Source organism: Channa argus, chromosome 12, assembly GCF_033026475.1.
Source record: "Channa argus isolate prfri chromosome 12, Channa argus male v1.0, whole genome shotgun sequence".
NCBI lineage: Eukaryota > Metazoa > Chordata > Actinopteri > Anabantiformes > Channidae > Channa > Channa argus.
Window position 1 is genome coordinate 24491963 of NC_090208.1, and position 24968 is coordinate 24516930.

The window sequence follows — 24968 nt, forward strand, 5'->3', positions numbered from 1 at the left end:
ATGTCACTCAGTCAATCACATCAATGTATGGATCATCAGAGACTGCTCTGTCACAGTTCCAGCACAGTAATACCAAGAACTGACTCTGTGCGGCTTTGTCTTAGCTCCTTCTGTCTGTGCGCATGGCACAGGGAGAAGGACAAATAGCCAAAGCCAATGTCAAGTTCAGGAAACATTTGAGTGACTTTGACAGGAGTAAATTTGACACCACATTTAGTGACTATAATTTCAGCAGGATTTATGTCTGAAAATTGACAATTAATTTGGGTTTTTTTGCTTTAGCTGTGTGCACTCCTGGATGGTGAATGCAGATGTCGGCATGCAAGAACTCAGGTACAGCACCAGCACAACACCCGCAAAGTGTGAGCATTGTTGGTGCACCAAAGTGTAGAATTGCTGCATACTGGCCAACCTCACTAATATTTCAAATAAGTATCTTAATAAAGTAAATGGAAGGAGGGACTATTACTGAACCTGCCTGTACATGGTTTACAGAAGTGATTCCTGTCTAGCTATTAATTAGTTTTCATTAAAAAAAATGAAAAAGTGGTAAAGTAAAAAATGTGTGAAGTAATGTGATTGTAATGTGTAATGCAACTTTGATAAAAAATGTACTGAAGTAAAACATATAGTTATTGAAGTGTAGTGGAGTAAAAGTCAGAAGAAGTGAAGCACAGATATGTGGACAATATTTTAATATTTTATTTTAACACTCTGAAACCTTTTGAAAACTGAGGAGACTAGTTGCTTTAATTTTGTAAAAATAAAGTTTTGATACAGGGGATTCAGCTGTTCAGAAGTTCAGTTTACAGAACTGCATTTATTAACAGTATGAACCTTAGATGGTGACTTTTACACTGAGAGACATCATTTTAATGGTGTCTTTAAACTTGCATTTTTTTCCACAGAGAAGTCACATGTATCTCATGATGGATTTTTCTGAAATACTATTTTATAACCTATCATAATTCTGACCTGTTTCAAATTAACCTAAGCAGGTCCTTGTCCCTGGCCCAACTTTTTTGAAATGTCTTATTAGTATAAAACTCTAAATGAGTAAATCAGTTTCAGAAAATTGTCACACTTCTCAGTCTTACATGTTGTTTTTGTACTTTTTCCGACCAAACAAAGTTTTCAAATTATTTGCAAGTTAAATGCTGAAAATTTGCAAAACATTATTAAAGATTGACTTAGATTTTTATTTTGACTTCCCTCATGCTTTTAACAATGATTTTGACTAATAGAATATAATGTAATAGACCAAGAAAAGAAAAGTTTGCTAGGAGGAGACTGGGGTGGTTGGATGGGTCAACAAAGGAAAAGAATATTCCATAAGAGACCTGAGTTTAAGTCCAGTGTAAAACAACTGTTTGTCGCTTTATGGTAATGAATCAGTGAAGTGAACCAAAACTGCAACATCTTAACAAAAACCTAACATCTTTATTTTTCTATGCCTAATCCTAAAAAACCTCTATATTTATACAGCTGTAATTTAGCAATTTTGAGAGTTTACTGTGTGTACGCAGTATAAAACTGTTGAATTTGGCTTTTCATATATTGTGTTGTTGTGGATGTTAAGTCAGTTATCAGTTCATTCACTCATTCTTCTTCCATCTGCCACAGCTGATTGCAATCTCAGTTTGCCGGCATTTGAGATTGTTTAGTTGTTCCTCCAGTTTAGTTGAGGCATCAACGGTGTCTTCAAAGTCCCGCAGCAGGAGCCTATTCCCCAGCAGTCCGCGCCTCTCCTTCAGTCTCTGGTTGTCTCTTTGCAGGCTGTTGCAGGCCTTCTTGGTCCTGGTCAGGAGGTCCCTCTTCCTGGCCACCATGGCCTCCACCTCGGCCAGCTGCTCCCGTTTTGCCACAACTTCCATCTGGTTCCAGTATAGCTTCTCCTTTACATTGGACAAGAGCTGGAAGAGCAGAAGAAAACACAATAGAAACTATTATTTGTAGACTATAAACCAGGCTTTGTTTAACACGGTCTACGCCTGTGGAGTCTTTAAACTACCTCTAAGCTGCCGCTGATCTTCTTCTGCAGCTTTACCAATTCCTCACTCTGCCTTTCAATTTGTTGTTTCTGCTCCAGCCTCTGAGTCTGCAGCTTTTCAAACTGGAGCTGTAAGGGGTCCCTGCCGTGTTCATCCTCATCTCGGAGCTCCGCTTCTAGCCTGTGAATCCTGAACTTCAGCTTAATGTTCTTGAGGCGCAGCTGTATCAGCTGGTCCTGACGAAGCTGCTCTGCTGCCAGGGTTGCAACCACTTTGGCTTGAGCGGCTTGTTTCCCCAGGCGTCGGCTTAGGACTGTCACCGCCACATCCTGCTTCAGGGACATGAATGCTCGCCATTCATTTTCCACCTGAGGACAAGAAGAAGAAACAGTTTTGCCCACTGATCAATACAACACCACACTCACATTAAATGCTTACTTGGTTAAACAAGATTTTGGCTCACTCAGTAAAAATTTTTTTACTTTTGTCAATGTCATTTCTAATAATGGAACACTGAGTTTCTACATAGTTTAAAATTCCACATTTGGTGCTGAAAGCGGTGTCTGCACGGTTCAGTATTCATGTCATTTCCAGTCAGCTCTGCATGGCAGCATGTGTAGACCTCTTGTTCTCTTTTCTCCGGAGGGACAGAGGACCAATTAAATCCCCTGAAAACTAGTTTTTAAATCTTAAAGAAAGGCTCCACTGATTTAGCTTTACACAGATGTTCTCAAAGAAGACTGTTGGACTCAGTTAGAGCCAAAAAAAATAAAAAAATAAATATTCGTAATAAAAGAGAGGATTACAGGATACAACAGAAGGCCACAAAGCAATGTTTCAAGAACAGCTACAAGTACCTAAGTATCCCTGTTGCAAATGGGAACCAATAAGAGGCAGCAAGGAAACAGCAACTGCTATATAACTGCAAAGAGTAAAGAAAGTCTAGAGAAGTCAGCTAAATGGGAGAAACAAAGTCCAGGCCATCAACATCTACGCACTGTCGGTCACCAGGTAGCCCATTGACATAGTAAGCTGGCGAAAGAGACAGAAACCACTGACATTAAAACAAGGAGGCTTCTTACAATACATGGAGGGTTTCATCACAAATCCTGCATCCCGAGACTGTACACTAACTGGAAGGAAGGATGCTGAGGATTTGAGAGCATCAGAGCCACTATCCAGAAGGAAATAAAAAAAAGATCCATGAATACATCAGGATGTTGGCCACATGTGATGATGTGCTTAGTGAATCCCTCAGGCAGCAGAAACCACAGGAGCAAGGAAAGGTAATGCAGGACCCCTCATGGATGGACAACCTCCTGCACGGTATGAACCATCGTCAGATAGAAGAAATGGCTGATATCGAAAAATTCTACCAATGGCTGGATGAGGCTGGACTGGAAGACAAGCACAGAGGCACTAATCCTGGCAGCACAGAAATAGTCTCTAAGTACAAGATCAGGAGAGGCCGGGGTCTAGCAAACCAAGCAGGGCTCCAGATGCAGCCTGTGCAGACATGCTGGCAGGCAAGGGATACGTGGAACACCATAACCATAGACAGTGTACAGAAAAAACTGTGCAGAGTACAGGCTGGACTTCCCAAAGTCAAAATGAGACACACCTCCGAAGGTGGCTCAGAATAACCAGGCTAAGATCTAGATACAGACTGATAAACTGGTAATGGCAAAACAAACAAACATAGTTTCTTAGGGCATGGGACAAACAGATGTGGATTATTGTGTGTAGTTTTAAATAATTTATGGGTTTTTTTTGTTTGTTTTTTTCATAGTTCCAGGTCATTGTTGATTCATTTTCTAATTAATTTGGAGTGTACCAGGGCCTGAAATAAATATTGATTATTACTACAGAGGCAGAGATATTGTAATTTTTATTTCATATATTGTTCTTCCTTCTGCCCGGTGGCTCAACGGGTAGAGCATCGGGTTGGGGTGCAGAAAGCTGCGATTTTAAATCCCACCCCACCAGTTTTGGCCACGCCCAGCTACCAAGGGCCACCTTGGTGCTAGTCCCAAGGCCGGATTAAATAGAAGGGTTGCAGCAGGAAGGGCATCTGGTGTAACAAACTCATGCCAAATCAACTTGCGGAACACGCTCTGGTGTGGCGACCCCTGAAGGGGCAAGTCGAAAGCAGTTGATCTTTGATTTTTGTTCTTCTTTCTATGAAAGACAAAAATGCATTTTACTTTATTACAAAGCAGAATGAAATATTGTATTCCTTACTCCACTACTGTACATTTAATAGTTTTAGTTACTTTCTAGGTGCAGATTCTTACTAAAAAATATAATCAATTAATGATAATGTATAATTATAGGTGAAGCAGCAGTCAGTGATTAAAACAAGCTCCGCATTTACCAGCTGCCGTTTTTGTTCCACAACAAGTCTCTAAGTTTACAAAGAAATTTGTTTGTATAATATTCCAAATGTTGTTTGCTATAATTTTCAGATTTGAAAGTTTATCAAGCAAATCTGGTATGTGTTTTATCAGCAACAATACATTCTTGAGTAGAGGACTTGAAGCAGTACTTCTACATGCAGTCAAGTAAATTTTCTGGCAAGTACTTTTACATTTTACACTTTTACATTAGTATTGAGTTTGTGTGGTAGACTATGTTCCTTGTTCCACAGACAACACTCCCTTGAAGGAACATTTTCAGCTGCCATGCTGTAGCATTACTTTTAATCTTTTAAAAGTTATTGTTCAATTCTTTTGTATTATAGTATTAGATAAAAATGAACAAATATACAAATATTTACACACTATATATTTATTGTCATTTGGTGAACTCCATCCTTATTATGACACGAAATGTAAAAATATGTACGAACAATACAGACATCTGAACAGGACCAACCGTTTCCAGCTTCTCTTGGCACTGTAACCTCAGCTCCTCTGCCTGCTGCTGTACTGTCTCCGTGTCAGCGGCGAGCTGCTGTTTCAGGTCATTTAGAATATTGATGCACTTCTCATACTCCTGAAGCTGCTCCGACGCCTGAACCTGCCTCTCCAGCTGTGCAATGTCCCCGGCCTTCTTGTGGAGGTACTCAGCCAGCTTCGTCTGCAGCTGGCTGCCGCGTTGCAGGGCTTTATCTCTCTCCTCACACAGCTCCTGGAGAAGCTTCATGTGTTCTTCATAGCTGATCTCGGCTTTGTCTGGGGCAGAAACACTAGACTCCTCTTCATCAGACTCATCTACTTCCTCCTTGGCAAGAGTGATGGTCTCATCATCATAACTGCTGTTGATATCAAATCCAACTTTCTCCTCACGGGACAGTGGCTGCTCACTGACTTCACTCAACTTTAGATCCAAGTGTTGACTTGCGGTCATGTCGACACCATGAAGGCCTTTTTCGATGTTCTCTTCTGGGTCAGAGTTGACTGCTTCTATGACGAACTCCTCAGGATTTTCTTCTCTATGATCTGACACAGCCATTTCAACTGAAACTGCTTCTTTTTCATCTCCATTGACAGAATTATGTTTGTCATTGGAGGAATCTGTTGTCTTCCTCTCTGTGTCACTCTGCACTTCATTTTCTTCATGTTGTTGATTTTCATCCATTTTCTTAAATAAAACGACAAAGAAAGAAGTACTATTTAGTTTATCTATTGCTATCAGGCTCGTGTACTTCTGCAGTCAATGGAACCGTTCGTTTTGTTTCGGTTGTCCTGGAAACTGGGACCGGTAAACCAATCACAGGCGTCCTGACCCAAGCTTATTAATATTAACAAGCAGGATGTGAGTAGCTCGCGCTGCGAGGCTCGCATTGCGCAGGCGCGAAGTTCTGCCTCCAACAACAAGAAGCAGGAGCCAGCCAAGATGGCCGACTTGGGGAAGAAGTACTGCGTTAACTGCCTTGCAGATGTTACAAACCTGCGGCTTCGCTGCACAGACTGTCCCGATATCGAGCTGTGTCCGGAGTGCTTCTCGGCAGGAGCAGAAATCGGTAATCACCGGAGATGGCACGGCTACCAGCTTGTCGACGGCGGTCGGTTCTCTCTTTGGGGTCCCGAGGCAGAGGGAGGATGGACCAGCAGGGAAGAGCAGTCGCTGCTCGATGCTATCGAGCAGTATGGATTTGGAAACTGGGTACAGCGTTTTATTAAGTTACTTAAATTATTGCAGTTACCATAGTTTAGAGCAGAAGTTAGCAAGTTTGACAATGTTATGGCATTGATGTAGCTCATGACAGTCCATCTATTTCTTTTCAAACTGTCCGAACGGGATTATTAACTTTAAATCAGAAGAACGAATCTAAACTGCGGTTTTAACAGTGTTGAATTATGCATAAAAAAATTACGTGTTGCATTTTAAGAGGAGAACAAGAGGAAATCAGTAACTTTACGAAAAATAGTGACTTAAATAAATATGTTTTTTTTGCTCGTTTACGTTTTCAACTACAACTAAATGGGAAATTTAGTTTTTATGTAGCAGAGGAAACATTATTCACGTTGAAACAACACGGACATTGCAGGAGGATCACTAGAAAAAATGGGTTTGATAATTCTATAAAGTATTAACTATTAAAATAGTACTATCTAAAAACTTTACCTAGAAACTCAAACAGACAAAAACAAATGTTGGACAAGTCAGTACTGCAGGTGGGTTGGGTGATGGTAACCTGTTACCATAGTGGAAGGTACTAACTTGTTAATACCACAAAGATAAATGAGTGAATTTAGAATGGGATTCCCTAGAATTACGCTAATGTAAATTTAAACTGAGTAATTAATTAATTTGGAATTAGTTTAGTGTTGAAATTTTTAGAAAGAAGGGAAGAGGTGTGAAAAATCACTTGGAAAGTATTGAGATTTTGCTGAAACTTTAAATGAAGCATTAACATAAATCGTGAAAAATGTTTTGAGAGTCCGGGATGATGTTTTTACATGTGTTGTCTGATTAACAGCCCCAAATGTAAAGCTGTTTAAAGAGATATTAAAAAAAACAGAAAAGCTTCGCATTTGAGAAGCAGGAGCAAGAGACTATTGGTTAATAAATGACACAGCTATCAACTGTAAAAATTCTTTTTTTTTTTTCCTTGCTCAGTCAATTTCAGCTTTTCTGTGGTTTATTTTCTATGAAATAACTTTAGTACATCTTGCGTTTTCTTTCAGGAGGACATGGCAGCTCATGTTGGAGCATCCCGTACTCCTCAGGAAGTCATGGAGCACTATGTTACCATGTACATCCATGGAAACCTGGGTAAGGCCTGCATTCCTGACAGCATTCCTAATCGAGTAACTGACCACACCTGTCCAAGCGGTGGCCCGTTGTCACCCAGTCTCACCACCCCTCTTCCCCCACTGGATATCAGCCTGGCTGAGCAGCAACAGCTAGGGTACATGCCGCTACGTGATGACTATGAGATTGAATATGATCAGGATGCAGAGAAGCTCATTAGTGGGCTGTCTGTGAACTACGACGATGAGGATGTTGAAATTGAGATGAAACGTGCTCATGTGGACATGTATGTGCGAAAGCTCAGAGAACGCCAGCGACGTAAGAACATTGCCCGAGACTACAACCTTGTTCCTGCGTTCCTGGGGAGAGACAAGAAAGACAAGGAGAAGGAGAAGCCTGGAGCCCTGGGAGCCGTAGGTAGTGCTGGTGGTGTAGGTGGAGTCGGAGTTGGTGGCGGCACAATTGGTTTAGGATCCACAACAGCAGCAGGAACAGGTTCTGTTCCAAGTACCCCCAAAAGAAAAATTACCAAGGAAGAGAAGGAGCAGCGTGTCAGGCTGCGGGCACTCTGGCAATTCATGGCCCATCGGGAGTTTGAAGACTTCTTTGACAACATGCATAAAGAGCGTGTGCTGAGGGCCAAGGTACGCGAGCTCCAGCGTTACCGCCGCAATGGCATCACCCGCCTGGAGGAGTCAGCCGAGTACGAAGCCGCGCGGCACAAACGGGAGAAACGCAAGGAAAACAAAAGTGTGGTCACATCCAAACGAGGTAGCGGTGGAGGGGGTGGGCTTGGCTCTGGGATGGGACTTGGTGGTGGTGCAGGAGGGGGAGGAGGCATTACGGGAGGGTTGGGGATTGGGGGTGGGATCAAGGAGGAGAGTAAAGATGGTGAATTTGCTGCCATTGAGAATCTTACGGGCTTTGAGCTGCTGTCAGACAGGGAGAAAGTGCTGTGTAACTCTCTCAACCTGAGCCCAGCACGCTACCTGACTGTCAAAACCATCATCATCAAAGACCACCTGCAGAAAAGACAAGGCATTGCAGCCAAGAGCCGACTGCCAAGCTACCTCGACAAGGTCCTCAAGAAGCGCATTCTCAGCTTTCTCACAGAAAGCGGCTGGATATCCCGAGATGCCTCTTAGCGATCCATCTTTAATCTCAACATAATATCTGATGATTGCTGATAGTTGAAGACAGGAAAAAAAATACTGGGTTTCACTCGGTTTTCAAAGCTGACTTTGTAAATATGTACTTGGCTGAGAAAGGACGGCCCACTGGAAAAAAGTATATTTTTATACCAAGGTCAGGAACAAAAATAAGCCTATATTTTTGCATTTGAAAAGGGACAGTGTGGAATATACAGTACTACATGATGATGATCTACACTGCTAACAAGTTTTACATAGTTGCAGAGATATTTTAGTGTTATCGCAACAGTGTTGTTGAGGACGTTCAAGTAGGAAAACTGTTAAACTCATCATTTTATCTGTAGGAAATGTAGTGGTTGACAGCTATGGCTCTTATGGGATAGCAAATTGATCACTCTACCCATTTGACTAACTTTGAAACACATTTTATCATTTAAAGTTACATTGGGTAACTTGCCAGCAGAAAGTAGCTGTTGGAATTAACACAGAAGGCCCTGATATTTTATAAGTTTTAATGCAGCTTCTGTGGACTTAAAAATTCTAATTTTCCATCCTGCCTACAGGGAAAGGAACTAAATAGCAGCAGAGTTTAACCATTGTTTAGTTTTCTCAGGATGGAGCTTTGTAACTAAAGAGCTACATTGATAACTTGGCATAGATATTGAGTCATACGGCTATAAATAAAAAGAAATGCCAAAGATTAGATAGAGATACTTCATTAACAGTGTTACCATTACATTTTCTGTGAAACAGAGGGCACTGAAAAGTTTTTTTTTTTTTTAAATTAAAACCTCCTTTCACAATTCTTTATTAACCAGATCAAACGTATTCAAGTTACACGTTATTGTTGAAAAAAGATAATATATAGTCTCAAAATCTTTAAGCCCCTGTAAAATTGGCTCCACGTTGTTGAGTAATTTACATTGTTGCACTAACTAAAGAATAAGTCATGTTAAAAAAACATATTCTCATATTATTTATAAAGATAAAAACGTATACGGACGACTTAACCGATTGTCAGCTTGCCTCCTATGGTTTTACTTTGGGTACGTGTAAATGAATGGCTTTAACGTTCTGTCTGCCAGTCTGGTAATTTTGGAGCTCCACTTGGTGAATTTGGTCCCAAAAGCTGTCTCCCCCCCCAAGAAATATCTTTGCATCTTATCCCAGCTTTCAGTGTTTTGGTCTACACATATACAATACAGGTGAAGAAGCTGAGGTATTAAACAACATACCCACTAAAGCACAATTCCAAAGTTAGTGTTGTTATCAAGTGTGTGTTATGGCCTTGTAGACTTAGATTTAGGCTACTTAGTTACATGTAATGTAAATGTAGCGTCTGATATTTTTGCCCTTGGATGAATGCAATCAGATTTGTCGCATTGTTGTGGACAAACCAATAAGAGTGGTCTCACTCATGGACCACGCGATTTGACACTGATTCACAAGTCCAATTGTCTGAAAAGCCAAGCCACCAATGGGGGTCCAACTAGCTAACAGTGTGCGACACACCCCAAAGGTCAAGGCCAGTGGACTCTCCAATAACCTGGCAAACTGGCAACAGTTGGCTTGGTGTGTCCTGGCCCTTAAACTGTATCCCCTCTAAAAATGCGACTACCGTCGAAACATTCAGGTCGGACTTCATGTGGTTAATTAGCCTTTCACCTCTGTGAACATGTTCATATTGCATCTCATAGAAAGTTTTTTGAGTTAACTGCCCAGTATGTAAATGTTACACCCTATTGTACACACGTGTCTCACGTTCCATTTAAATTTGTCCACGTATGTCAGTTTAAGACTGAAATGGTCTTCTCATATTATGTCTGGTTCAAACAAGACAAAAAAAAAATATCAGGCCTGTGATGTGAAGGTACATTTAGGTAGTGATGTACTTCACTCTCTGATTGTATACGTTCAAGTTTCTTCACTCTTTCCACCTAAATTTGCGTCACCTATCACATGCACACAGCTTCTCAGATAGCCTGTCAAATCATCTTACCTGCTCCGACTTAAGTCTTTTAAAGGTAACTTCACTTTTGTCTTGCAGGCATTACAGCAGCACTGCTAATTCTCACTTTCCTGCTTTGTATGCTTTTTGTGTCACCCAAGCTGAGCGGCAGCGACTGCTGTGCTATTTAAATGTAAATTAATTTATTGAATTGGCGCTCATTTCAGAGCCAGGGCAGGAGGGCTAACATTAAAGAGAAGAAAGGCATCTGAATATGTTCATGTCACCTTAGCTAGAAAATCTGCCCACTTTTTTCCCCCCCCTTACTGTTAAATAAGCTTTTTTTTTTTTGTAAGAAATGGAAGTAAAGAGTGGCATTAGTTCTGAAGTGTAGCTTTGCCTCTTTTGTGGGTGTACGGAAAGAATGGCCTCATCACAGCACCTGAAAACTTAACAGGTTCTACCCAAAGATTGTGGATCGGCATGATGCAATGTGCCTCTTCTCTGGTACAGTATTAGCCTAGCGGGGAAACTACATGATATTCGGTAGTTTTGTTATTTTCAACAAATCCCATGAAAAGCCCTAAACCAGCAAAGAAGTGATGCCACTGACAAGTGTTTGCGTCTCCAATGCATGAAATACTGATTCCTCTGTACAACAGGGGCCAGGGGCCATTTCTGACCTCTTTCTTAAGCAGATTACACCTTCCACAGAAACCAGTAGGCTTTGGGCTGCATGCACTCAGCAAAAAAGTATTTATTGAAGTATTTATTTCTTTACATGATCTTCTAAAGTTTTCCAGGAAATTTAGTTTTGTTCTTAATTCACATATTGCTTTAGGCTCTGTCCAAAAAGCTCCAGGATCTTGAGAAAGTACTACTTCCTGACCAGGAACCTTTTAGCCTTATGGAACTACAGTTCTTGAATAAATTTAGACCCTGGCGCTTCTGGTAGGAACAAAGGTCCTTAAAAGGTTCCTAGACCTTGGCAAAAATTCCTGCAGTGAAAATCATCCTTAGAATTTCAAGCATATTACTCAAATTGTCATGGAAACACTAGGGTGTTGTACTGTGTTCCACTAGATGTGTGCAAAAAAACATTTGATAATTTGAACTGGAGTGATACATGATTTAGGGACAAATGTATTGTCTTCATGATCAGAGTTAGATGTTCTACAGCTAAGGCGTAACAAGGTGCATTATACTGGTATTGTAACGGAGGAATAATTTGCCTGCTCAAAGGGCCAAAATTCACCAAGACATTTTCAGAACGATGCTTAATGACATAACAATCAGTTGTATCCATTTGATGGTTCATTATAATTACACCATTTTAGATTACGACTGCATGTTCCACACTGGTGTTTTGGTTCGATGTCTCAAAGATTAATAAGGCAACTTTCTTTTTGGTTCCCAGTGTGAGGTATTTTTTTTCCTAAGGGGGATTTTGCTTACCTTATCACCAAATGTAAATAATTTTGTAAGATACATTGAAGAAAAAGTATAATTACTCACCTGTGAAATGTACAGTATTTTGTGTCATGGAAGTTTTTATAGCTTTTGTAATGAAAGCAGGTTTGATTAGAAAACATTTTCTGAAGCTTTCGGTAAAGTGATGGCATGTTATTGAGGTGTTGATCTTGTCAATGGTCTTATACCGTTTGTTTTGCCGTCCCATTACTTTGTGGTTGCAATGACAGGGTATGTATGTAGATGTATTAAAAGTGCAAATACTTTATAAAGCTATGTTGTCATGTTTCTACTTACACAATTTTAATTTTGACAGGGTTGCGGTTACTTTAGCTACAGTTGCAGACTAAAGCTAAATAGTTACACAAAAGCAGTAGTCTAATATTTACAATAACAGTAAATACAAAGAAAAACACTAAATGAAATGGAAAACCTGAAGTAACCCAAATATAACATTGTAAGTAAACAATTTTTTCAAATAGGAATCAAGGTTGTAGCTAAAAGACACGTATAAAGAAATACTCTGACAAGGGGCTAAAAGAAGAATTTTGTTTTTTATTTTGAATGTTAAAGTCAAACTACTGTGTCTTTCAAAAGTGATCAGTTTATCCTTAAAGTCTGGACAAAAGTCCATATGCATAAATAATTTTAATGGTTCACATTACTGTTCAGCAATACTGAGCCAAGTGGTGGCAAATAGACATTACTGTAACTGAAACTGGCTCACAGGAGCCTGATCACATTCAAATGGACCAGAGGAAAGATGCTTTTCTCAGTAAAAATTCAGATTTCAGCCACTCTAGAGATCTTCATGTGAAGTGCCTTCCATTTATTCAAACAAGAAAATACAACTGGAGTCCATTTCAAGATTACAGGGGGGGGTTAACAAAAAGTCTGGAATGCCATCAGCTGCTTGGAATCAGCATTAAATCACTCTTTACACCACATCTCTCCCAGAAACAGGTCTTGAAATTATGAGGTTTAGATGGAGTTTTTATATTTATATTATATTTATTATAAAAACACATTTCAACTGCATCTCTTCCAGTTAAGATTTATGACTAGATGAGGAGACATGCCTTTCTTTTTTTAAACAATCTGACAATAACTGACTGAAGTGACTGACATGACTGATGAACTGCCCTGTGACAGACAGTAACTGTATCTGTTAAAAACTGTTGGATATTGTCCAGATACAAAGTCCAATTCACCTGGGTTCTGGCACTGCAGGCTGGGGATGAGGGTGGGTAATAGGCTTGTGGGAAGAGGGTGGTAGGATGCCTTTACCAGTCTGCTGCACCTGAGGTTGCCCAGGCAATAAACAATTCCTACTCTTGCGGTTACATCATCACTTCTAGGGGGCTTTAGCCACACCCACCAACGCCGGCCTGAGGGTGCGCCCGTGAAGCTTGTAGCCCACTTTGGTGACTATGGCGACAGTGCCGGGATCCTTGCCCTCTACGGGAGCATGGAAGAGGGCTTCATGCTCATAGGGGTCAAACTTCTGGCCATTGGGATTAATTTTGATGAGCCCATACTTAGTGAACACCTTCTGGATCTGGACCTCTGTCATCACCAGTCCATCATACAAGTTCTTCAGGTGAGGGTTCTGACTCGTCACCTCTTCCTTGGGCACACTCTCTGTTGCCTTCTCCAAGATATCAGCCACCTCCAACAGGTCCTTACAGAAGCCCTGGATTCCTGGTGATGGAAAAAATAAAACAGTCATAAATACAAAAAAAAGGATAAAGTTGCCCTTTGGTGACATCTAGTGGGGGGAATAAACTTATGTACAACCTGTTTAATTTTGCAGGACTTTATAATTGGTACAAATGTGAATTGTGAAAACAAAAACAAACAAGATAAAATCGAAATGTCTTTACCATATAATTTAGCATCTTCTATCATCTTCTGGCTCCGTGTCCTAAGGTTCTCTGTATCTGCCAAGGCTCGCTTGTATTTTTCCTGGAAACATGGCAGAAACATGTCATGGTTTAATAACACATTTTCAGCATCACCTCATCTTTTTCTGGCCCTAAAAAATACAAATACATTTACATTTTACACTGTCCCTACATTTTTGGAAAAGGGCTTCGTAAATGCACGTGCACATGCACATTATTGTCACTGCTTCAAATGTAAAAAACAATATAGCTATGGCTACTTATTGACATTAACTGACACCAGCATTATGACCCATCTAAAATATTTTCATGCTAAATGTCATTATCATCTTCACTGTCCTACAGTTAAAGGCGATGTAGTGATTCTACAAGTAAAACAGAGCAATACCAGTCAGCTCACCTGAGCCCAGCTGACCTCTGGAGGCCAACTAGTGTGCAGCCAGCTCAGACTTACCGTCATTTCTTTAAGCTGCTCCTCCAGCTGGGTCTTCTCCTCCAGGGCTTTATCTGCTGCACTCTGCTCTGGCTTCTCAGCCTCTTCATCTGACCTCTGGCCATTCTTCTGCTGAGTGGCTGTGCATAGCAATCGTGGATACGTTCTGGGTGGAGAGGTGTAAAAGATCATTTGTGAAATGCTGATAGCTGCTGGCTCACTTGCCTACTTTAATATGATCTGAACCCACATTCATCCATTATCTGTAACCTCTCATCCTGTTCAGGGTCAAGGGGGGCTGGGGCCTAGCCAAGCTGTTATTCAGTGAGAGGTGGGGTACACCCTGGACAGGTTGTCAGTCCATCTCAAGGACAAAATATACAGACAACCCTTCACACTTACATTCCACCAGTGCGCGATTTAGTCACCATACACATGCATGTCTTGGGACTTTGGGAGGAAAGTTACATAAGCACTGGCAGAACATGCAAACTTAACACAGAAAAGGACACATCTGGCAGGTAGATTCAAAACGGGAACCTTCTAGCAGCATTAAACACTTGCACCCATGTGCTGCCTTAAACCCCCATTAACTGATCAGCCTCTAGTATAGTTCCTCTTATTATCCAGCCTCACAGATGTTACTAACATCAAACATTTCTATACAGAGCTAGAATATCCACTTTTTTTTGCATTCATTCAGCTGCTCATAAGATATTTTTGTAGCTGAATTAATCCAGACATCAGTTCAGTGAAATGTAGTATACTTTCACTTCTAAAACATGGAAATCTAGCTTGCGTTATATACAGACTGGTAACAAAAACCTGAATAAATGAGTGGTGAAAAATAGCAAAAGGATGTTTCTATACAGGGCACTGAGGCTCAGTGACAAGTAGGAAAATAATACTAGTCACTGGCCTTGGTAATAACATTGAACTGTATCTTTTCTGGAAAATGTGTAGGTTGTGTACATGGAGAATTTAATTCCTTGTCCAAAAGTCAGTGTATTTTAGCTTCAGACCTACTAAGTAATGGTATCAGACAGCGTAATACAACTGCCAACTGTACAACTGCCAGTTGTACTTCGTAATATTATGCAACCAACCCCAACCTAAATTAAATAAGCAGCATGAAGTATAGTAAAAAAAAAAAACAGGTACTAAAAATTAGTGTAATTTCTGTTTCACCATCTACCATCTTATGTCATCATCTCTCTTGCCAATACATTAGTCAAATGCCAAAGTGAATTCCCAAATTGTTTATTTAATATAATTTTAACCCTCTGTCAAGGACACTATACATTTGCACATCCACCCATTCAATTGTTGGATTTATAAATGGAGATTGGTTTAGCACTCTCTTTTCAAGAAAACACACTTTCAGCTGATAACAATGAAATATCACTGAACAGAGGTGCCACGTTAAAATCAAACCCATAACAGACAAATTAAACGTCAATGAAGCAGAAACTAACGTTAAATAACTCTTCTTCACTCAAGATGTCACGTTATGTCATCATCCTCCTCTGTTTTTAGCAATGACACACTGAAAATGACACATACTACATTTTACACCTTAATTTGAACTAAACCATTCCATACACACATACATAGTCTCTTTGGTCAATTTCTGTTTATTGTTCACATAGAGGTCAGCACTAAAAACCATATTCTCTTACTAAAGCTAACGTTGCTAACCAGCTGCTAGCTACATTACAGTAAGAGCTCACCGCTGCCAGGTCAAAGCAGGCCATGTTTCTGTAAAATAACGGCCCATTTAATGGAAGCATGAATTAAATGCTGGTTACCTTATTAGCGCAGGCGAAGCTACAAGTGAGTAGCTCTGTCTCACAGCTCGTACACACCAGCTCGCCATTTTCTAGCTAACTGTGCAAGTAAAAGCCTCCTTCTTAACACACGCTGACGGGACGTACAAGCCTGCTAGCAACAGCTTGCGGTTTAAACCAATCAAGAGTAAGTAGCATGAAGACCGCTCTCACTCGACCAATCAAATTTAGAGAGAAGTTTGACGCGAGTTGTAGCTTGGTTGAGTTGAAGTTAAAGGTGAAAGCTACACATGTGACCAAGGACAATTTATAAAAAAGCACAGTCAAACAGAAGACAACTCTTCTCTTGGTCATTCAACTAGTATTGTTTACTAGTGTACATTCAACGCTTTGATAGAGTCCTTATGGTCTATGTCACATTCATAATAATACTTAAAATAATAAAGAAAGTGTATTTCACTGAATGTTTGGTCATACAGTATTTCAAGCTGCCATCTCGGTGTGGGTTAGAAAATAAAGTAGCAGCTTATGAAATACGTTTAAAAAGGGTTTTCATTTTGCAGTGGACAGAATATTTTAAACATTTTAAATGCCAGCAACACATTTAAAAAAGCTTGGACAGAGACAACTAAAGACAATTGTGTAATTATAACCATACGCAATAGGGGTTCTAGCAGCTTAGCCACTGTGTTCACAAAAGCCATAAGACTACAATACTACTTTGAAATATATTTGTAAAATAAAGTTAATGTCTTAGATATCATGCACATCCTTCCCAACTTTTCTCACATACCTACAAACCCTGGACTAAGGCACTAACAGCTAAACAGGAAACATTTCTTAACAAAACACCAGCCTAAAAGGAACTGCTGAAGCAATTTGCCAAATTAATGAAGAAAATGCAGTGTCTGTGACACGGTTGTTGTGATTATCAGCACCACAGACAGCAATGTCAAAAAAATGTGCGTTCAGCACCTATATAATAACGTCTCTCGATGCTAAATTCCAAAGACTTATCATCTATGGTTTATAATATCATTAAAACACACAGAGTGTCTGGAAAAAAAAAATCCCTGTACACAAACGACAAGGCCAAAAAACACAATTAAATAGCTGTGATTCTGTAGGTGGTAACTTGCACATCTGGTGCTGTTAATATTGGATGAAAGGTGGCCCTGAACTGCTGAGCAGCCACTTTCCTATATTAGGCAAGAATGGTAATACGTTTTTCAATTAAAGGAGTTGGTCTCCTCAGTTCCCAAACACTTGTATTAAACATGGCCCCTGACCCAACTTTTTAAAGAGCTGTTTCAGGCATCAAATTCAAAACGAGCCAATGTCTTTTTCAAAAACACATGCAAATATGGATCTGTTATTTGATCTGTGATAGTCAAATTGTCTGTATCCTGCACACACACCTTTCTGAGTGACATCCTAGTTACAGCCTGTTCTATCTCTCTCTGCCTCTCCTCAGCTAATCAGCTTCACGGTAGATGAAAAAAGAAAAAACTACCAGCATTATCTTTCTCTTCCATTTTTTACACATACAAACACAAACAGGCACACAAACTTGAGTTTTCTTTTCAATTCCCATCTCTGTCTTTTCCTTTTTTTCACTGCGTCTCTGACAAGATGGAGCTAATTGATAAGCATTCAATTTCTCTCGGCTCCATAACTGCACTACAGTCATTCACATGTCTCTGCTGCCTCAATGAGGGCAGAGCGGTGGAGGGGTTGGGGGCAGAAGAGGAAAATTACAGACAGGTTAGAACTTACAAATTAGGAGGAGTGTTTTTTCATGAGGTAAAGTAAGTAGTCTGCCTCAGAGTGGCACCATTTGGTCAAAGTCATGTTTGCTACCCTTTTTGTCTCACGGCAAGTCTCAGCCTTTTTAACAAAATGTCCCAAATTGTATCCAGCTTCTTCCCAACCAGGGTTAATTTGAATTAAAAACCGTTTTAACTATATTAAAGGGGTGGTTCCTGGGACTTGTCTCACAACCTACCTAACAGTTAGAGAAGCAGAGGAACAGAATCACCCTATAATCCCTAAAACAACGGCATTATTTAGTGGTAACTCGTAAACTGGTATCTTTTCTCATTCTAACATCTGTGCAGCTTTTTCCTATGCAGCTGATTTATGGCACCCTCTGTAGGACACTCTCACTACCTAATTTATACAACCCACCTGATTCATGGTATTGTACGTATTTGCAAATGAGTATTTTATCTCTTATTGCCTGTCTTAATCATTTTGCCATAAACACATATGTGTAGAACAATTACCAGAACCAGATTTCTGGTACAGGTTCAGCAGTTACATTAACAACTATTCATTACAGTATGATTTTTTGTCAACAATGTGACAACAACCTATGGGCTCAGTAGTAAAATAATGACTGAACAGCCAGCTATTTATATTTTTATATTCACTGTTGCATGTTTGCATAGCTTTAGTTATGACTGAAGCAAGGGGAGTATGAGAACCAACTCTCTGCGTCCTTACATCCTGGTAAATTGTCAACAGCAAGTTCAGGGTAGACACCATATACTATAGGTGTCAAGGTTCAAAATAAGTGTGGCACATTAGGAAAAGTTTGTTAGAATCAAAATTATAACCAATTGCTTCCCTCTATTATTTACTGAAATTAGAAACAACAATAAAGGATAGAAATATCACTCATTTATTGTTATTCTTAATGATGATTTATTTTTTATTTTTTATATTTAATCAGTTTTCCATCTGTTGAAGGTTTTACATTGTGTTCTAATCACAAGGCAAGTATGTTTTACCTTGTGCGTCTAGCATGGAGGAACCAAGAGGGGCCACTCAGCTTTGTTGGGGCTCCAGACAGTTTAACACAAACCATTGTTGTTACTTTTTTATCATCACAAGACAATCTAAGAAAAAACAGTTTCACCTCAAAGTACATTTACGGTTTTTATGCGATGATCGTTGAAACGTAATAAACCCTTATTGTAAAAAAGATTTTTATATGCAAGTTTTCTTGGATATTATTATAATTATTAAAATAAATAAATGATAGAATTTTACATTTAGGTCATTAGCATTTTTCAGTTCAGCCACTAGTTCTCATTAACATTACAAGCAATGTTTTTCCTCATCTTTGATTCGAACCTTCAGATTAGCTATAGAGGCAGACTTACTCATATCCGGTGATCCAAAAATTAACCACTCCAGAGATCGTTGTATGACAAAGACATTTATTATGTCCCCTGTTCCAATTGAAAAAACAACAAAGTAATTTCACAGAAAACATTTTTCAGATCAATTCCACAGAACAAGATAAGAAACCATGTACCAATGGAAAATGGTGACACTGATGAAGATAAAGTGGATCAAGTGTTTCATCAAACACATCTTAGCAAACCGAGAAATTTTGATTGTGATGTTTTGTTGTCTATGCATGTAGGCTTCTTCAGTAGAAGTTTGACTGCGAACACATGATGAGTGTGTTTGTTGGGTGCTTATCTGGGTTAAGGATTTAGTTCATATGAATAGTCATTGTGAGCACTCAGCCTTGGGGAGCCGCAGGCAGAGCTGTCTGTTTGTTTACCAGAGATGCTGGAACGCAATGTCATATAAAAGCAGCGTGGAGGGGGCGGGGTGTGGGGTGTGAGGGGTGGCTGATGGAATGCTGGCACAAATGAGTGAGGGGCACCGACACTGACGATGAGCGATAACACAAGGGCATGGAGGAAAATAATCCTGACATGAAGGCTCACTTCTAATGGTGGCAAGGTCGAGGGTGGGTGGATACAGATTGTTTTAAAGTTTCTACACAGCATATTCAAGGTTGTTCAATTATTCATGTTCGGGGATCCTCTCCAAGCCCTTTCACTTCTCAACCAGCAAGACTAACAAGTCCTCCACAGTATTATCAAGAGGATGTTTGTTTACACGGATTCAATTCGGAGCAGGAAAATAGCTCACATGGGTCAGATGATTGCCACAGTTTCTGACAGGAAGGCTGTGCAGACCTCCAGCAGAGGGCATTCAAACACATGTTTTTATTGCTGGCCTTGCAGCGGGTTTTCCTGCTCCTGCAATACGCACTCGAGCCCAGACAGAGGGTTTCTAATGTTACTGACACGCACAAGACAGCATGAAGCACCTTCATCATGTAACATCCCATGCAGCCCTACACTTTGTACCACAAGGAGACAGCAGAGGGAGACCTGGTCCTGTGTAAATAGTACAATTGATGAAAATTGAGACATTGCATTTTGGATTGCAGCACATGTGGCTCCAAAGCCTGTATTTATCATTCATCGTTAATGGCATCTTCACAGTCCTGCAGTGTAAACCCACACCCTCACTGCACATGCAAAGCTCCTCTTTGAACGTTTTACCCAACTTTATCTGCACCCAACCTGACCTGTTAATGTAGTAGGTTAAACACCAAAACAGCCACAATATGGACAGAGTTTAGTATGAGCACGCTGACCCGTCTGCAGCTATGCAGCCCCATGCAGCCAGCTGCGATACTTCGTGTGTTCTGACACATGTTGAACATGGCCTGCACTACATTTTTCCTGAGCTGAGTCCTGTTCATTACAACACTAAAACCGCCAGGTGGTGTAACTGTTGCAACAAGTTCTTCAACTTTAAGGCCCAAAGACGCCATTTGTACCCACCCTCTGATTTGAATAAAGTAGACAGGAGCCCCTTTTGTCATCTAAATGGCACATGTCATGCAGTACCCAGGTGCACAATAACCATGCTCTGTTCATGTGTGTCCAGACTCCTATTCTAATCAGTTCACCCATGAGTCCAAGTTGGCTGTGATGTACAGTAATGAAATGGAATGAAATTTCCTTCTCGACTTCCTGCGATATTGTGTTGATGAGAATGGGACAGATGGGGGTTTACGGTGACCTCTGACTAGCAAAATCTAATCATTTATAGTCCAATGTGAAGTGAATGCCTCCATCTACAGTTGTTGCCAATAATTGCAAAAGATCCATCCATCCATTATCAACATACTATATGATAACATAAAGTGATGAAATAAAAGTGGATACATCAAAAACGTGCTCTTTTTACTGAATAAGTAAATACTTTGGACTCTGTAGCCAACAATTCAGTCACTCAAAATAGCGCTTGTAGTTCAATTACTGTTTATCATTAAACCTCTAATGACAAACAGTCTAAAACCTGTATTGAAAAGTGAGGATAACAGTGAGATTATGTGAAATACATAAACACAAGACAAGACACAACTCCCGTGTGACTTCTCCATCCTGTCACAGCAGCTGGAGACCCCTGGCTAACCTTGAGCATGGAATAACTTGTGGGAGTAATAATCCACCGCTACATTTCTTGATGTGACAGCACATTATTTCCCTCATCCCCATAGACAAGCATGCCAACTTGTGCACTTCATCCAGCTCCAACACAAGCACAATTCTCCCTCCCTCACCACCGCTGTCCCTCCTCTTTCTCTTTCCGCCCTCCCTTGACAACAATTAAGACATTTGCCTTGCATTGTAAACAAATCTGTCACAATTACTGTGGTTACAGCATTTCAGTAGCATACCTTGCAGTGGTAGTGGTTGTGGTGGGGAGGTGGGGGCTATGAGAGTCTCTTGCACCAGTGTTCAGATGTTTAGCTTTGTTGAAAATAAAACCCCATGGGAAGGGCTGGTATGATTGAGTGGGAGTTGGGGGGGAGGGGCGGGAAGGCTGGTGGAAAGTGGCCCTGCTCTCCGGGGAAATCTGACAAATGGAAATGTATTGTGAGAATTCCCAAAGCAAAAATTTACATCGAGCACTGGCAGAATAACACCCTGCTCCAGTGTGTTTATTGCTGCGGTGAAGAGGCTTCAAACCTGTTAAGAGATGTTTAGAAAATTGAGAGCTTTAAAGAGAAGTTCAAATCCTCTTTTTTACACCTCATATAAAATTACGAAAACATGGCTCAACCAAGTGTGGGACTGACTTGTTCAAGGCTATGGATGTTTGCTGTTTGTACATTGTGCCTGAATGCTAAACACGTTCTTTCTATATCCTGCTAGTCCAACTACACTGTTGCTATCTTTTTGTCTCTTAGACGTATCCCATAAGTAGCATTTTGATACAGATGTCTTGACAGCAGCCGTGTTGGATTTGGACCAATTGGACCATGGATGATGTATTACAGTATTTCTTCCATCTAACATCATTGTCAAATTATGGCAGCTCTAGCAACCAAGCAACTGCCCAACCAAACTGTTGTCATCCCTGTTTTTATCTAATTTATCTTGTAACTTAACCCTGAAGTTTTTGAGCCTGTTGTTGTTTCTTATTGTAACCTTACCCTGAAATTGCCAACACAGTTTTTGTGTTCCTGTGTCTTCAAACAGTGCTGCTCCTGAAGGGCACCTGTGGCGACAATATGATGTGACACTGTGGGAATGGATTGGCCCAATGTAAAGGGTCGGACTTCTCACATATGATGTCAGTTCTGATCGTCCAGTCTACTCTTACACATGCACTAACAACTTAATTTAAAAAAAACTTCAAAAACAACAACAGACAATCCTAGTGAAGTACTATATGTGTACATGCAAAAAGTATCACTTCATCAAACCCCACCAAATATAGAATTCCAAGAAAACAAAGAACATCAAGATCTCCTTCTGTCCATATAGATGAGTTAATGCAACCAAACATAGCACCCATGCCTCATATTAGCTCATCTTGCTTGAAGGTCTATTGTAGGTCAGTGTAATTGCTCTGAGAATTAAACCTGTCAGTGCAGCTCTGCACATCAACTCGTCACAACTCCGTCTCACAACACAACACTGGATGGCTTTACATGGGTGAACATAGGTGGAAAAATGCACATTTGACAAATGGGGATGTACTGGAATGCAGGCCTACATGTCTGCAGCTAGGTGTGAACATTACAGCATGCCTGGAGGACCCGAGGGAACAAAGCAACATTAAAAGATTCTTGTGTCTTGCTGTTAGAGTGTGTACCCAGCAGCAAGGGCTCCTTTAATCTGGACTGACAGAGCGTGACTCCCGGGGCATGGAGATCTGTCTTTAAGGGCGAGAGAGGAGAGGACAACCCCCATGTGGGCCCTAATAGACGGTCACACATTTTAGACCATGGAAGAGCAAATATGAAATACTTGTGGTGCCAACGCTGATGTCTGTGTGTCGTTAAAGGTGTGTGTTTGCATCTTAAAGACGTTTAAGGTTCCTGAATTAAGGTAATTACTCCTCAGGAGTTCAGTGAGGTCAGTCACAAGCTGCCTCATTACTGGGGTGGAACATCCTATTTAACTGTGGTGGAAGTGGTGTGTGTTTATCATGGGGTCAGAATATTATCATAAATGTGAACTTTTTGATGTTATTGAATACTTATTTAGAAGCTTTTTTTTTCCATGTGTCATTAACTTCTATTTTACTTAAAGGTGCACTAATCAATATCTTTATATTAACAATGCATCCAATTACTATGTGTTATGCTCAGGAGGTCACTTGTTGCAACAAAGCGACATAGAATGTTTAACCAATTCTGTAGTTTCCCTTAGTTTTTATTTAGTGTCTTTCAGCTAATTGTTTTGGTTTTAAAGATCTGTTTTGTTTCACTGAAGTCATCTATTCATCCATTATCTGTCACCTCTTCTCCTATTTGGGTCGCAGGTGGAGCCTATTGCTGCTGTCACTGGGCGAGAGGCAGGGTACGCCCTGGACAGGACGTCAGTCTATCTCACGGCCAAAGAGAGACACACACAGACAGACAACCATTCACACTCAGTTTAAGGACTTTCACTTAGTCCCCAATTATCTTGTTGCGTGGAATTAACATATGCATGTTTGTGCATCGTTACCCACACAAGTACGGGGAGAACATGCAAACTCCATACAGAAAGGCCACTGCTGGCCTAGGCCACGAACGCTTCCTTCTGGCTGTAAGGTGTCAGCGCTAACAACTCCACCGGCATGCTGCCCTTCACTGCACTTATTTACTCCCCGCTAGACATCCTATGTTAGCAACAAGCTAGTGGTTCTATGGGGGTTCTACAGGGTGGCCGGTGGTCTGGGGAAAGCATGGCCACTGCCCTCAGGTTGAACATTTAGTATATAAAGAGACACATATTTTCTGCAGGTCTAGAAAGTAAATGTTAGACTTTCATAGTCATCACATGTACTAAAGCACAACACTGAATGACTGTTCCTCCCCATGTCAGCTGTAGCCACTTTAAAACACAATTTATATGTGTTTCTAGTTTGCCATGATTACCCCAAGTGGTAAAGCCTCTATAGGCTAAAGCTGCAATTACGTATTTGGGAAAAAGGGGGATTCTCCAGTATCCCTAAACAAAATGTTTCAAATTTATATGAAAAGTATCACAACAAGGAAATACTGCATGCTGTAAACAATGAAAAAGGTGAGCATCTTGAGTCCCTGAAACAAAAATGTTTTTTCATATAATGAAAAAAGAAAAAAGAAAGCAAGCAAATATTTTTGAATTAAAAAAAAAAGCTTTCTGGGCATCTTCAACTATTTTATGTTTATTATGTTTCAAGTTTGAAAAGTGAGTGGGGCTTTAATGATATCAGAAACAACTTTAATCTTTAGTCTGTACCTGTGGTATTGTTCTGTTTGTGTCTGTGGGATCGAAGATGAGGTGTATGCATGAATAAAGCAGGTCTTGCCTCATCTAAGTGCTGCTTTAGCTCAGGGGGAGGCAAACAGCGGACTGTGGGAGTTCAGCTTGTTAGCATGCTGCTGAGAGGCTCCTGAACGTACCTTTCTTTGTCATGAAATTTTCACGGATAATTGGATGTTATGAAGATTAATGTGCATTAGTTTTACAGAGCCACAGGGGAACAGTGAAAGGCACTCAACAGCTTCCAGAGGCTTTCTGTGGCCTCTTTAGTGGAAGCCTGTGATAGTCGATCCCACGATGTTGATTAATCGGTTGAGTGGCTGATTTCTTTCATTCCTCCATTGCCATCTCACAAATGTGACCCAATGGCTCTGTACCATCTGTACCAAACTGTGCTCTTCCATGCTCCAGGGATTATCAGCAGTTTAACTTCACTATAATTCACAACTAATGATTCC

The 24968-nt window shown here is 40.4% G+C and overlaps 3 protein-coding genes across 3 annotated transcripts; 1 reads left to right on the forward strand and 2 right to left on the reverse strand.

Annotated features, from left to right (window-relative positions):
- Nucleotides 1-686: 686 nt before the first annotated feature.
- cfap184 (cilia and flagella associated protein 184) lies at nucleotides 687-6015 on the reverse strand. Its single transcript, XM_067523707.1, has 4 exons — nucleotides 5883-6015; nucleotides 4866-5573; nucleotides 2012-2359; nucleotides 687-1913 (listed from the first exon to the last, which is right to left on the reverse strand). The coding sequence occupies exons 2-4, from the start codon at nucleotides 5568-5570 to the stop codon at nucleotides 1596-1598; spliced, it is 1371 nt and encodes a 456-aa protein (XP_067379808.1). The 5' UTR covers nucleotides 5571-5573; nucleotides 5883-6015; the 3' UTR covers nucleotides 687-1595.
- tada2b (transcriptional adaptor 2B) lies at nucleotides 5790-12087 on the forward strand. Its single transcript, XM_067523708.1, has 2 exons — nucleotides 5790-6098; nucleotides 7124-12087. Exons 1-2 carry the CDS (start codon nucleotides 5829-5831, stop codon nucleotides 8333-8335), a joined length of 1482 nt encoding a protein of 493 aa, XP_067379809.1. The 5' UTR covers nucleotides 5790-5828; the 3' UTR covers nucleotides 8336-12087.
- A 207-nt stretch (nucleotides 12088-12294) lies between these two features.
- On the reverse strand, nucleotides 12295-16046 carry grpel1 (GrpE-like 1, mitochondrial). Its single transcript, XM_067523709.1, has 4 exons — nucleotides 15905-16046; nucleotides 14118-14262; nucleotides 13643-13724; nucleotides 12295-13460 (listed from the first exon to the last, which is right to left on the reverse strand). Exons 1-4 carry the CDS (start codon nucleotides 15970-15972, stop codon nucleotides 13114-13116), a joined length of 642 nt encoding a protein of 213 aa, XP_067379810.1. The 5' UTR covers nucleotides 15973-16046; the 3' UTR covers nucleotides 12295-13113.
- Between the last annotated feature and the right edge of the window lie 8922 nt (nucleotides 16047-24968).